Here is a 13,037-nt window from a genome sequence, read left to right as displayed (position 1 = left end):
CAGTATTACATGTAGACAGAAAGCAATTTTTATCAAATTTGCCCATGACTTAAAACTGAGATTCACAGCCCAAGTTTTTTTAAACCCAAAATAAGTAAAATTTAATTTAATAAAATTAAATCTATATGAGGTAATGACTATACAAGTACAGAATGGAGAGGTTCCGCTTTACACGTGAAAGACCTTTGAGTTTACACTTTCAAACTCCTTGAGTCAAGAGTATATGCTGACATAGAAACAAATTTTATTGTACATTTGTTAAAATAGTGTAAACTTATACATACTTCCCATACAACCTGTATTCTTCATCTGTTCTCTTGTAGAGATATGGTAGTCAGTGGGACAGACATTTAAAAAGCTAAGCTGACAAGACCTGTATTTGTAACTTTTATACATTGGGCCTTTGACTACCTGGAATAGTATTAAATAGCTGTTTACTGTTAGGTCCTCAAAATCATACCAAATGTTTAAAATGCAGCCTAATGTTACTTTCTACAACCCAAGAAGATAGATGTCATTATCCTTATCTTGAATAAGATCCTGTGTTTGAATTCAATTCTGTGGGGTTAGAGACTCATGCTAGCACATAAGTGCTAGGTCTTTTAATAATTCCACCATGCTTTCCTTCGCTGTTTAGTGACTATTCCTTTTTCCTCCATTACACAGCTGCTGAATCACAACGAGTAGAGCCCAAGAAAATTTTTAAAGCACCTTAGGTAATTAAAATGAAAATGACCCACAATGCAGGTTTGGGAACTGTGTTAGATCATCTGAATATTTCTCATCAGGCTTCTGATAGATGCTTGATAGCAGATTTTGAGATTATACTTTCTGATAACAGGCAGTATTGTATAAAGAGCTGAAAGACCTAGTTGAATTTGAGTAGTTACTTACTAGTGCTACCTCTTATAAGGCACTTGACCCTGCTGAGCCTCAATTTTCCCATATATAAAATGATCATTGTAAGCACTCGGCATCAGGCTTGGCACATGATATGCACTCAATAAATGCTACCTACTAATTTGGAAGATGAAGGCCCAGAATATACTATATTGTCAGTTAAGAGTTGCTTTACAACCCTGGCTACTAAACTGTCTGGTTCACATGCCATTATAAAGGGACTTTACTTTCTCATTCACATGATGAATCTTAGGTTACACGGCTGAGGAAAATGCTGACATCGTTATTCTGTATTTGCATTAAATAACGTTCAAAAGTTGTTTTTATCATACTTGTATCTCACATTATTAGCTTAAAAATTAGGAAGGATGTTAAACAGGATGTTTAAGCAAATATTAGTAAAACTTTCTCTCTTGTTCTTCTGGGATCAAGATTTGTAATATCTAAGCCAAAACTGTCAGCATGTGAGGCCAAGTTACCAAAGTGCTTTGACCTAGAAGCAATGTTATTTTAAACTATTATTTTAGATAGTATCTTGTCAGTCAAAAAAAAAAGTCCTTTTTGCAGTTAATTGCCCTTTCCAAATAACTTTAATGAAAATATCTTGCCAAGAAACATCTCTTTGATTCATCAAGCTGGGTTCAGATTGTGCCCGAGTCACAAAGCACAAAGGTAATTACAGGTTGAAATTGATTTGAGCCTCTTTATAGATAAAAACTGGTTATAGAATAAATGTCTCATTAAATGTATCTTGACACTGTATATTAATTATGTTACTACTCATGGTTGTGGCTCCCTTACAATTCTCATGCAAAAATAAATCCAATTTTAATCAGTCATGAGCATAAAAAGTTGACCATGTGCTTGTACCCAGGAATAAAGAATTACATAGATCATCTGGCATATTATCATTCATAACTATTCATAAAAACAATAATTCACATTTTGGGAATGCTTTTTCCAACATCAATCAGGAAAATACAGCTTTATAAGGTGTTTCAGATAGCCAAGAATACATCACATTAGAAACTCATTATCATGAGGGACAGGACTGGTTTTTATTTACTTGTTTATGTGTAATTTCTGTTGATATGCCAAGGATTTTGAGAAAAGATCTGACTCTGGACTTCATTTGTACCATGAGAATGCATTTTTCTTAGCAATTGAATGATGTGTATTCTTATTTAATTTTTGGAATTACTTTACCAATTAAAAATGCCACATACTATTTCATTCAGTCCCTAAATTTGCCGGTTTGCCTTACCCACTTTCCATCATTTTATTAATAAATTGATTATAAAACATTATACTATAAAAGCCAAACATTTATGAATAGCCAATACTAGCTAACTTCTCGAATCCTCCCAGAGACAGCCCTTAACATCAACCAAATAATTCTAGGGAATAGTGCTTCTCCCCTTACAAGGCTGATTTGAGTGAAGATATTTTCCTCCCCCAAAAAGCTATTATGTTTAATAAGTATGGACTTTAAACTGTTTTAAAATATGAATGAAACCCACCTCTAAACTCTCTATAAGGATCTATTCCAGAATTTATACAAATTGTTCATTTTTTATTGAACTTGTATTGTTTAAACCAAGGGACAGCAACTATGCCTTCAAGCTCAATCCAGCCCCCACCTCCATTTTTATAGATGAAGTTTTACTGGAAGACAGCCACTATTCATTTATGTATTATCTATCGTCATTTGTATGCCACAATAACCGAGGTGAGTAGCTGTAACAGAGACCATATGGCCTTCAAAGCCTAGAAGACTTACCATCTGGATCTTCATAGAAAAAGTTTGCCAATGACTATTTTTAAGCACTTTCATAAAAACAAAACAAAAAAACTATTTAAATTTGTTTCAAGTACAAGGATGTAAATATTTTTCTATTTTCTTCTCATCACAAAGATACACACTTTGGCCTATACATGAGTTGATCAGAAATTTTGTGGACTAGCCTGGATATCTAAACACTACTTACAGCATTGTTTCTATCAATTATTTAAAAAACTAAGTTGACGTCTTCTGAAATCAGGTTTATGGATAATGAATAATGTAAAATTGCTGACAATAATAGCTAGCACTACTTCAATACAAACTTCCGAGTTTATTTACTCACATTTATAAACATTAATATTAGAAATTCTCCAATTCTTAAAAATTAAAAATTGAAGACTACACAGAATCAATTTTTTTCAGATAATATACTGTCTGTGAAATTCAACATTAATGTGTTCATATTACTTTCATACCTAATCAATTGGGCATCAAGAGACTTTACCAATCATCTCTGTCAATTCTACCATTGCTAGTCATTCTTAATATTCAAGTTGGAATTTTGGGCCAATCTATTAAAACCTTGTCAGCATTTTTGCTTTTCACAAGCAAACACATTTTTACCTACCCACACCTCAAAATGCTAGGGAGCAATTTTTAGAAGCACTAGCAAAACACTACCAGTGGAATTGGATAAATGCCGATGATTCAGATAACTCCAGGAAAGATTTGCCCTCCTGTGATTTTCCTAAATATCAGGGAAAGAAAACACACATATCCTGTACTACTAATGTTATTTGAATGCCTGATTTATATAGCACACTAATTTCTCTTTTCCACTAGTTTCCATAAATACTAAAGTATCAAAAAGTACTACTTTTTGCTAAAAGTTTTCAAAATGACCACTATATTTTCACACTATTTAATTAAAAAAAAGAAACCGAGCTACCAAACTTATATTTAGGCAAAAAAAAAAAAAAAAAAAAAAAGGTTTTTTCAATAAAATGTAGAAATATTTTAATTTACACATTACAATGAATCAACAAGGAGTCAAAATCCAGTTACGCATTCATAAAAATTCCATATATCATCCTCAGAATAATCAGTTTCTGTACAAAGATTTACAGATGTCCAAGTATGTAGTTTTTCCTCAGTGTGCTACAGAATTTAAAGGCTCTGCTCGAATATTCCCCAAATCAAGCGCAGAATCTGTTTCTTCATCAATTTCTCCAATGACTGCACTAAAAAAGTCAGAGTTAAAACAATCACATTTCTGAAATAAATTTACATGTGTTTCAAAAATCTTATTAATCAAATCAAAGCACTGAGTACCATTATTCCAAAACATAAAACTGAGAAAGCATAGTAAAAAGAACTAATTGAGGTAAAAAGCAAACATTGGCATGAGTCAGTGAACTGCATATTTAAATCACAAAACTCAAGAAATAATTTGAAGGCACATTACAGGAACCAATATTAAAGGACACATTGTACATAGTGATTATATCATGAATCTTTAAAGGAAACAAACACACAGGGACAGATACAGTAAAAAACTCTCAAACTTGCAAATCGTATTATTTCAATTCAATTCTAGGACTGCATTCAAAATAAATATTGCAAAATCACTCCTAAATTAATTAGTAAATAAAAGTATCAATTATTTGAGTAACTTTGATGAATTAAATCAATGATACAGATAACAGCTATTAGATTGTTTTCCTAAGTTTTCAGTTAAATCCAAAGCCAGTTCTTCATATACAAAAGTAATAGTAGGACCAAGTACTTTGGTATCTAACAAATCATTTTTGATGTGATTGGCTCAGGTTAAAGCCAGAAAATTTTTTCTTGTTCAACACTAACATAATATCTCTAACTTTAAATTCATTTATACCATGCTTGATAACCAACCCATAGCCCTCTAACTGGAAATATTCAATGTTATCACTCAGACCACAAGATGACTATGAAATATTATTTTTAAAAAGTACTTGTTGGGTTTACATTTGTTTGGTTTTATTGAGAGTAAAATTTATTTATTTTTTTTCTTTTTTTGAGATAAGAGTTTTGCTGGTCGCACAGGCTGGAGTGCAGTGGCACGATCTTGACTCACTCCAAAACCTCCGCTTTCCAGGTTCAAGCGATTCTCATGCTTCAGTCTCCTGAGCAGCTGGGATTACAGGCGCCCGCCACCACACCCACCTAATTTTTGTGTTTTTAGTAGAGACAGGGTTTCACCATGTTGGCTAGGCAGGTCTCCAACTCCTGACCTCCGGTAATTCGCCAGCCTCGGCCTCCCAAGTGCTGGGACTACAGGTGTGAGTCACTGTGCCTGGCCAAATTCTCAAGACGAATACTAGTAATAAGCGATTTGCCCAATTTTGCTTTAAAGTATATAAAGTCTTAAGTCCTCTAATAAATGAAAAATATCAAACTCTGGTAGAATAAATTAAGTTTTCTCAAAATAAACTAAAGACCCCAATTCCACTCTTAAATATTTAGTATCATTTAAAATCCCTATGGTAAGCAGTGAAATGCTGATAAATGTTTAAAAAACAGCTCTCTGGAAAAAAAAGCGGTAGCCTGATTTGCAGCATTTACTAATATCCCTTGTGCAAACACTCCTACCACAGCCAATTTCAAGCTACTAACAAGACATTAACTACCTTGTAAAATTCCTTAAAATATAACAATCTGCTTTCATAAGCCAGTACAAGCTGGCTCTAGCACACCATTTTTTTCACTGAAGCTCAAGAAAAAAAATTGTTTTAAGTAGGAGAAACCTTAAAATCAATTATTATGCACAGCTCCTATATAAACAGTGTTGTTCTGATTCAGAGACCTGGGCCCCATCTGCTCTGCCTCTCTCTCATTACTTATAGCTCACCTTGTAACTCCATCTAAAAGTCATCTCTATAAAATATTTTATAAACTCTTGATTTTTGATTACAGATCAAATTATTTATTCATCTAAGGGTGATGCTAACATAAACAACTTAAATGAGTAAATTATTCCTACACTTTTTATTTTAAGTTATTCCAGGGGACAGTTAGTCCCTTAGAATGTGTTAATGTATCTAGCTTAATGTATCTTAGCTTAAAATTGCTAATGCATCTTTTGCTTCTTTCCAACTATATTTTGATTCAGTGTAGTACTCACTAGAAAATTGATTTGGCATTCTTCTAGCCTCTATAACTATTCTAACACTGGCCACATGTAACTATTAAAATTAATTACAATTAAATAAAATTTAAAATTCAGTTCCTCTGTCACATCAGCCATTTTTCTTTTTTTTTTTTTCAAGATGGAGTTTCACTCTTTTTGCCCAGGCTGGAGTGCAAAGGCGCAACCTCGGCTCACTCCAACATCCATCTACCAGGTTCAAGAAATTCTCCTGCCTCAGTCTCCCAAGTAGCTGGGTTTACAGGCATCCATCACCACATCAGGCTAATTTTTGTATTTTTAGGAGAGATGGGGTTTCACTATGCTGGCTAGGCTGGTCTTGAACTCCTGGGCTCAGGTGATCCACCCACCTTGGCCTCTCAAAGTGCTGGGATTATAGGCGTGAGCCATGGCACTGGAACCACATCAGCCACTTTTCTTTTTTTTTTTTTTTTTTGAGATGGCGTTTTGCTCTTGCTGCCCAGGCTGGAGTGCAGGGCTGTGATCTTGGCTCACTGCAACCTCCACCTCCCAGGCAAATTCTCTTGACTCAGCCTCCCAAGTAGCTGGGATTACAGGCTTGCGCCACCATGCCTGGCTAATTTTTTACATTTTTAGTAAAGACGTGGTTTCACCATGTTGGCCAAGCTGGTCTTGAACTCCTGACCTCAAGTGATCCACCCACCTCCGCCTCCCAAAGTGCTGGGATTACATGCATGAACCACTGTGCCCGGCATTTTTTTTTTTTTTTTTTTTTTTGAGCAGGTATCTCAATCTGTCACTGAGGCTGGAGTGCAGTGGCATGATCTCGGCTCACTGCAACCTCCACCTCCTGGGTTCAAGTGATTCTCCCACCTCAGCCTCCCGAGAAGCTGGAACTACAGGCGCACGCCACCAAGCCTGGCTAATTTTTGTATTTTTAGTAGAGACAGGGTTTTGCCATGTTGGCGAGGCTGGTCTTGAACTCCTGACCTGATCCACTTGCCTCAGACTCCCAAAGTGCTGAGATTACAGGCACCACGCCTGGCCAATTACTCTTTTTTTTTTTTTTTTTTTTTTTTTTGAGACGGAGTCTTGCTCTGTCGCCCAGGCTGGAGTGCAGTGGCACAATCTCGGCTCACTGCAAGCTCCGCCTCCCGGGTTCACGCCATTCTCCTGCCTCAGCCTCCCGAGTAGCTGGGACTACAGGCGCCCGCCACTGCGCCCGGCTAATTTTTTCTATTTTTAGTAGAGACGGGGTTTCACCATGGTCTCGATCTCCTGACCTTGTGATCCGCCCGCCTCGGCCTCCCAAAGTGCTGGGATTACAGGCGTGAGCCACTGCGCCCGGCCTACTCTTAAACTTTTATATCTGTCTGTCCCAAGTAAACTGAGGCCACAGGGACATCGTAAGTGTGTCAATGATACTAAAAAATTAAAAGAAAATGAATAACAAGTAAGTACTTATTTACAAATACATCTACGTTATTGAGCATGAATTAGTATTGTTCAAATGAGAGATTTCAAAACCATTTTTCAAACTTTGGCCTTGGACTCTAGAAATATGTTCCTCTAAAATTCTGGGTATTTCTAAGAACATTTTCAAGAAGCCTCTCTAATGAAGTATTTAATATAAGGCAGGGCCCTTTCTGGACTCTACCCAGGCTACTTAACTAGTAGAAAAATGGGAAAATCTCAGGTAAAAGTTTAATTTGTAGAGAGAAAGCTTTGGTTGAAACAAAGTGTTGACATAAAATGTATAGCTATGCCTTACTTTATGCAAATATAAGAAACGCTGTATTTACGAAAGAAATGAATGCAAGATTCTATTAATTATGTATGGATAATACAATAGGGTATTTTGGGGAAAACCTCTTCTCCATAAAGTAAGGCAGTATCATTTATAATTTTAACAGATATATTTTACTTACACGTTGTCACCTCTTACAATGTATAATCCTAGTACCACTTGCTCTACCCCCTGTGAAGAGCTGAATACTCGCTCATGGCTTTCATCCAAAATCAAATTAATGGTCTGGTCAAAACCTTTCAGTGTTCCCTGTAAAGAAAATATTCAGGAGAAAAAGAGAAATATTCTGGTTTACCTGAAAGTGTAAATTCAACCTCACAATCATTTTAGTTGCCAGGTATTCCAATACAAGGAACAATACAATGTCAAATAAAATACCTTTTTTATAACCAACAGTATTCGAGGGTACACAATTTACCTCTTGGTTGTTTGGCTGGGGTGGGGGTCCTGCACCACACATCTCACTCATATGCAGAGTTGACGGCAGTTAGAAACGACAACTATGTACTAATTTGAGTATCTCCAAAAAGTAACTAGCATAAAAGCTTATGAAGACCAGCAGCTAAAGGTATAAACTAAAACAAAGGAGATTTAAGGGAAATTGATGGGCAAATATACATAAATAAGGAAGAACCATACATACCAACGACAGCAATGTAATAGTATCACTATATGCTATATACCAGCACTAAGCAGTGTGCTAAACACATCATACACATTGTCTCAACTCATCTCTACCCTTTAATACTATAATTAGCCCCATTTCAAAGAAGAAACTGAGGCACAGAGTGGTGTGTCTTATGGGCACATGGGTAGTAAGTGGCAGAGCCAGGAGATGAACCACAAAAGGCCAGCTCCTGAGTCAGACCACTAAACCGTTAACATTCTATACTATTATACACAAGTAAATATAATTTGCCATTTTTCAGAGATTCAAATCAGTCCCATAAATATTTTAAAAATTTAGTAGTTACATATAACAGCTAATGAGTACTTACTAGTTACCGGTGTTCCATCTGTCTCACATGTATTGTTTAATGTGTATCAAATCGATGTATTGTTGAACTCTCCCAGTAAGGTAGATACAAATGTGACTATACTAATTAGAACCAGAACTTGAAGGAAATAATCAGGGAGAGTTTTTTGAAAGCTTAGAATTGAATAAAAGAAGACATGGGTCTAGCATAACAGAGTAACTCAGATGGTATTCAAGTTTCTGAAGAATTATCAACTAACATTGGTTTGGATGGTTAAATCTCTCAAGCTCTTAAACTGTTTTATCCTCTGCAAGTCAAAATATATAAAATGAGAATTAAATACAAAGAAATCTATAACTTGGAAGAGAAAATATGGAGTATTTATTGAACTAGTTAGCAAATGGTTATTATCATAAACACCCATTCATAACTTATTGGCTTCATTTTACCCATTAACTATCCCATCAAATAAATTATGTGTCAAAGAAATACAGAACTATTGAACTTTAGAACTTAAGATGCTCTTTTTATATCGCTTTCCTTCTTCTTTAAAATTAAAAATAATTTCCCAGTTTATTATCTATCCTGTTAACAAAAATAAGAAAATTTAAACGTAAGGTTTTCACCAAATAAAAAATAATGCAAACATCTATTAATAGCAATAGGCTTCTTGAAGTGTTGAGATTAAAATATGTCAAACTGTCCACATTTGAAAAAATACAATGTGAGGTGCCTAAGAAAACATGATTGCTTCCTTAAGAAAGAAGCCAGGCAACTGGCCTTGGCTTTCATGTCAAACCAAATTTAAATCCCAGTTTGGTTCTGTCACCTGCTACCCTTGTGACTCTGAGAAAGTGAGTCACCTTCTCTGAACTTGTTTCCTAATCTAGAATACAGGGGTACTTATTCTTCACAAAGTTGTATGTACATTAATTAATGTAACACATATGCACCTGGCACACGATATAAATTTAGTAAATGGCAAAGCTAGAACTTTGACTAACAATAGTCACTAAGAACAAACGAAAGCAAAACTGCAGAATGGAAAAATAAGGGATCAAATTATTTAAAGAAACTAGGTAAGGTTAGAAAATAAAGTTTAGTAGCCTTAAAATTCTTTTGAAAGCATTCGGAGTATGAATTATAAGTGAAGAAATAATCAACTACCCAAAAATCTTGAGATGAATTCCTCAGATCAAATTCCAAATACAAGTATCACCACAGGAACGTTTTATCTTTGTTATATGACATAAATTAGCAAGGGAGAAACAACTTCAAGGAACAAGCCAATTTTACGTAAATATGTGTATATAGAGAGAGTCAATCATCATAATGTGTCCTACAGAAGACATGTCACACAACCTAAAAACAAAGAATGTTAAGATTGTATACAAGCCTTAAATGTTGATATGTAGATATTAATAGTATCTAAATCATTAAAAAGTTACTAAGCATATGCAAAATTTCAAAAAATTCTGATTCATGTGGTGCCGAATGAGGAAGGAAATAAAAATGGAAGAAGAAAAGTAAGTTTAATGAAGGTCTGCAGACTAGGAGCTCTCTGAGGGCAGAATCTATAACTCTAGCTCCTAGAAGCCTTGTAGGTAACACGCCACGTTTATGAGTGAGGAAAACGTGGATTGACAGCAAAGTGATAAAGAGCTGAATTATAATAAAACTGCACTACAGGTGTAATGTGCTGTCTAGGCATTAGAGATCAGAGGTTTCACATAAAACTTGCAACCAATAAACCTACAGGAAAGCAGAGAATGAAAATTCCGAAGACTTACCACAATCATTCTCCCATCAGATGTAATAACGGCAACAGTTCCTGATAACTGAATAAAGGAAAGTGTTTCTTAGGGAATGCAAATTGAAAACAGACTCTGGCAAGGTAATGATTTAAATTATTAGAACAAATATGACAATTAGGTAAAAGTGTTCAACACAGACACTAAGTTCACTACATAAAAACGTTGAAAGATTTTGGGACGCCAAGGCAGGAGGATCACTTGAGGTGAGACTAGCTTGGGAAACACAGTGAGAACCCCCCATCTCTACTACCCTGGCCTGGTGACCTATAGTCCCAGCTACTCAGGAGATAGAGGCAGAGGCAGGAGGATAGCTTGAGCTCAGGAGTTCAAGGTTGCATTGAGCCATGATCAAGCCACTGCACTCCAGCCTGGGCAACAGAGTGAGACCCTCGACTCAAAAAAAGAAAGAAAAAAATTTTTTTAAAAGCTTGTTTTAGTTTTGTGATAATTACATGACTAAAAAAAGGAAAAAGTAGAAAAAGAAAACCTCTTTCTGTATGTGATCGGTGTATCTTATCTCAAAATATCCTGGATTTTTGACACTTTTCTACTAGGAATGCTGCCAATCTATTATTTCGGACAGGATATTTCGTTTCTTGGGCCTGTTTATATCTAAAACGAAAACTGGATGAGTACTAAATTAATCGATGTTGGACGATTTTCAAGCATGTTAAAAAACTGTCTTCCGGGGCAGGCTTCTGTAATTCAAAAGTAAATAAGCTATATAATCAGTGTCACAAGGTACTAACAATGCCTGTAACATTAAAAGCATTCGGTATTTAATTTTTGTCACCCAGTTTGTACCTGAACTTAACATAGTGTTTTTGTTCTGAGACTTTAAAACAGTAACACTTGTAAAGTCTATTTTAAGACTTCCCGTGGGGTTGTTACTTGCTCCTCACTATAATCCATTACAACAGCAAGCATTTTTTTCATTCCACCACCAGGTAGGGACTTCAAGTGGTAAAGGGACAGAAACAGTCTGTGAACCATCGTTAAACTTTCTGCTATCCTCGAACTAATGAGCATATTATGTGAATAAAACAAGTACACAGATTCGCAAAACTGTTGTCGCAGCCAGGACGACTGTTCATCTTATTTACAAACTTGAACACTTATGCCCTAGGGAAATAGTAAGGAAGAATCAAGAGCGTAATTTTTTTTAAGACAGAAAAGTTCGGAAAAATCACACTGGGTTTTTATTTGGCTTTTGCAGACAAAATGGAAAGGACCCCTGGGCCCGCAGCAGCTGGCAGGCTCTAGGCGCCGTCGCCGAACTCTGGGTCATTCCGGGGTCCTCATCTCCTCGCCCGCCCCCAGGATCCCGCCGCGGCCGGGCCTCCCAACCTCCCACCGATCCCCGAGCGGCGGCCTCTCCGCAGCCCCGGCTCACGCCCGCGGCGGCCAGCTTGAGGATACGGTTGATGTAGTTCTCCAAGGCGGACGTCATGCTGCTCACACCGGCAGTTCCGGATAACGCAGTGGTGCCGGCCACAAGCAGAACTGAAAGGGCGCGCCAGAACCCGGCAGCGGTTCGCGTCTGCGGGCCGCAGCAAATATCGTGAGAGTTGCTGCGCCGCAGCCCTTTGACTCGGAAATTGGGACGAACTAGCCAACCAAACAGAAGCAGCACAGCGCTGACCAGAGAGTGCGCGTGCGCAGTGTGTTTTCGCTGTAATTCTGGGCCGTGTTCCGGAAGCCGTGTAAGACAAAAGCGAACGAGAGGCGGAAAAAAGGAGGACGCTTCTTGAAGGTGGGGTACGAGACAGAAGTTGGGGGAGAGTGGGTTTCCAATCCGAGTAAAAGCCAGTGTGGTGGAAGATAATAAGTGAAAATGTTGAGGTAGAGCAGGCAGGAAGAAACGGGATAAGGCGTTTTTTATTAGGAGTGAAGGAAGAGAGTAGACGAGCGCTGTTGTGTGAAATGCAGGTGCGGGTAGGTGAATCCCTAGTTTTCTGCAGCAGGAGCCGAAAATAACACTAAAAATAAGTCCAGTTGGCTGGGACAAAGTTGCGCACGTTATAACCACACGGTGTAAGCGTCTTAAGAACTCAACAATGAAATGCACGTTCGTATGTTCTGCTTTTGTCTCTAAAAGTGGTCCAAAATGGAGGTGTTTTTACTTTTTAAAGAAACTAAATGCAAATAGACAAAGGTGTGTGACCATCCCTTAGAAAACGAATGTTCACGCTTCTACCACGCCGGGATGGTCTACCGGAATTCTCCAGGGTGAAATTAATAAGTAAAAGGCTCCTGCAGCACCAAGAAAGGACTGATGCAGGAAGGCAGCAAACTTGGCTCTAATCTTGGCTCTGCTAACATATTGGTGTCATTGCACAGATCACTTCAATTCTTCTGGGCCTCAGTTTCCTTATAGTGCCATAGGTATCGTTTCAGATATTTCCCAATGTGATACTGTTCCCACTTTATTTACTGTGGTGCCCTAACTTGAGAGAGCTTGAATTTAGAAAGAGATTTATACACAAAACATCAGCAGGAGCGATTTCCCTTTTTTACAAAATATCTTTATGATTTAGGTTAAACATGTATTTTCTTAAGAATTGTGGCTTTGGAATAACTCTTGCAATGTCAGCAGTTTTCCTGGGAAGAG

The 13,037-nt window shown here is 37.0% G+C and overlaps 1 protein-coding gene across 1 annotated transcript; it reads right to left on the bottom strand.

Moving 5' to 3' along the window:
* Positions 1-225: 225 nt before the first annotated feature.
* LSM8 (LSM8 homolog, U6 small nuclear RNA associated) lies at positions 226-12,062 on the bottom strand. Its single transcript, XM_025379624.1, has 4 exons — positions 11,846-12,062; positions 10,403-10,443; positions 7,757-7,884; positions 226-3,924 (listed from the first exon to the last, which is right to left on the bottom strand). Exons 1-4 carry the CDS (start codon positions 11,874-11,876, stop codon positions 3,834-3,836), a joined length of 291 nt encoding a protein of 96 aa, XP_025235409.1. The 5' UTR covers positions 11,877-12,062; the 3' UTR covers positions 226-3,833.
* Positions 12,063-13,037: the final 975 nt, after the last annotated feature.

The sequence above is a fragment of the Theropithecus gelada genome, chromosome 3 (genome assembly GCF_003255815.1).
Source record: "Theropithecus gelada isolate Dixy chromosome 3, Tgel_1.0, whole genome shotgun sequence".
Classification (NCBI taxonomy): domain Eukaryota; kingdom Metazoa; phylum Chordata; class Mammalia; order Primates; family Cercopithecidae; genus Theropithecus; species Theropithecus gelada.
The sequence above is the reverse complement of the archived record's forward strand: the minus strand, read 5'-3'. Positions and strand labels throughout refer to the sequence as shown.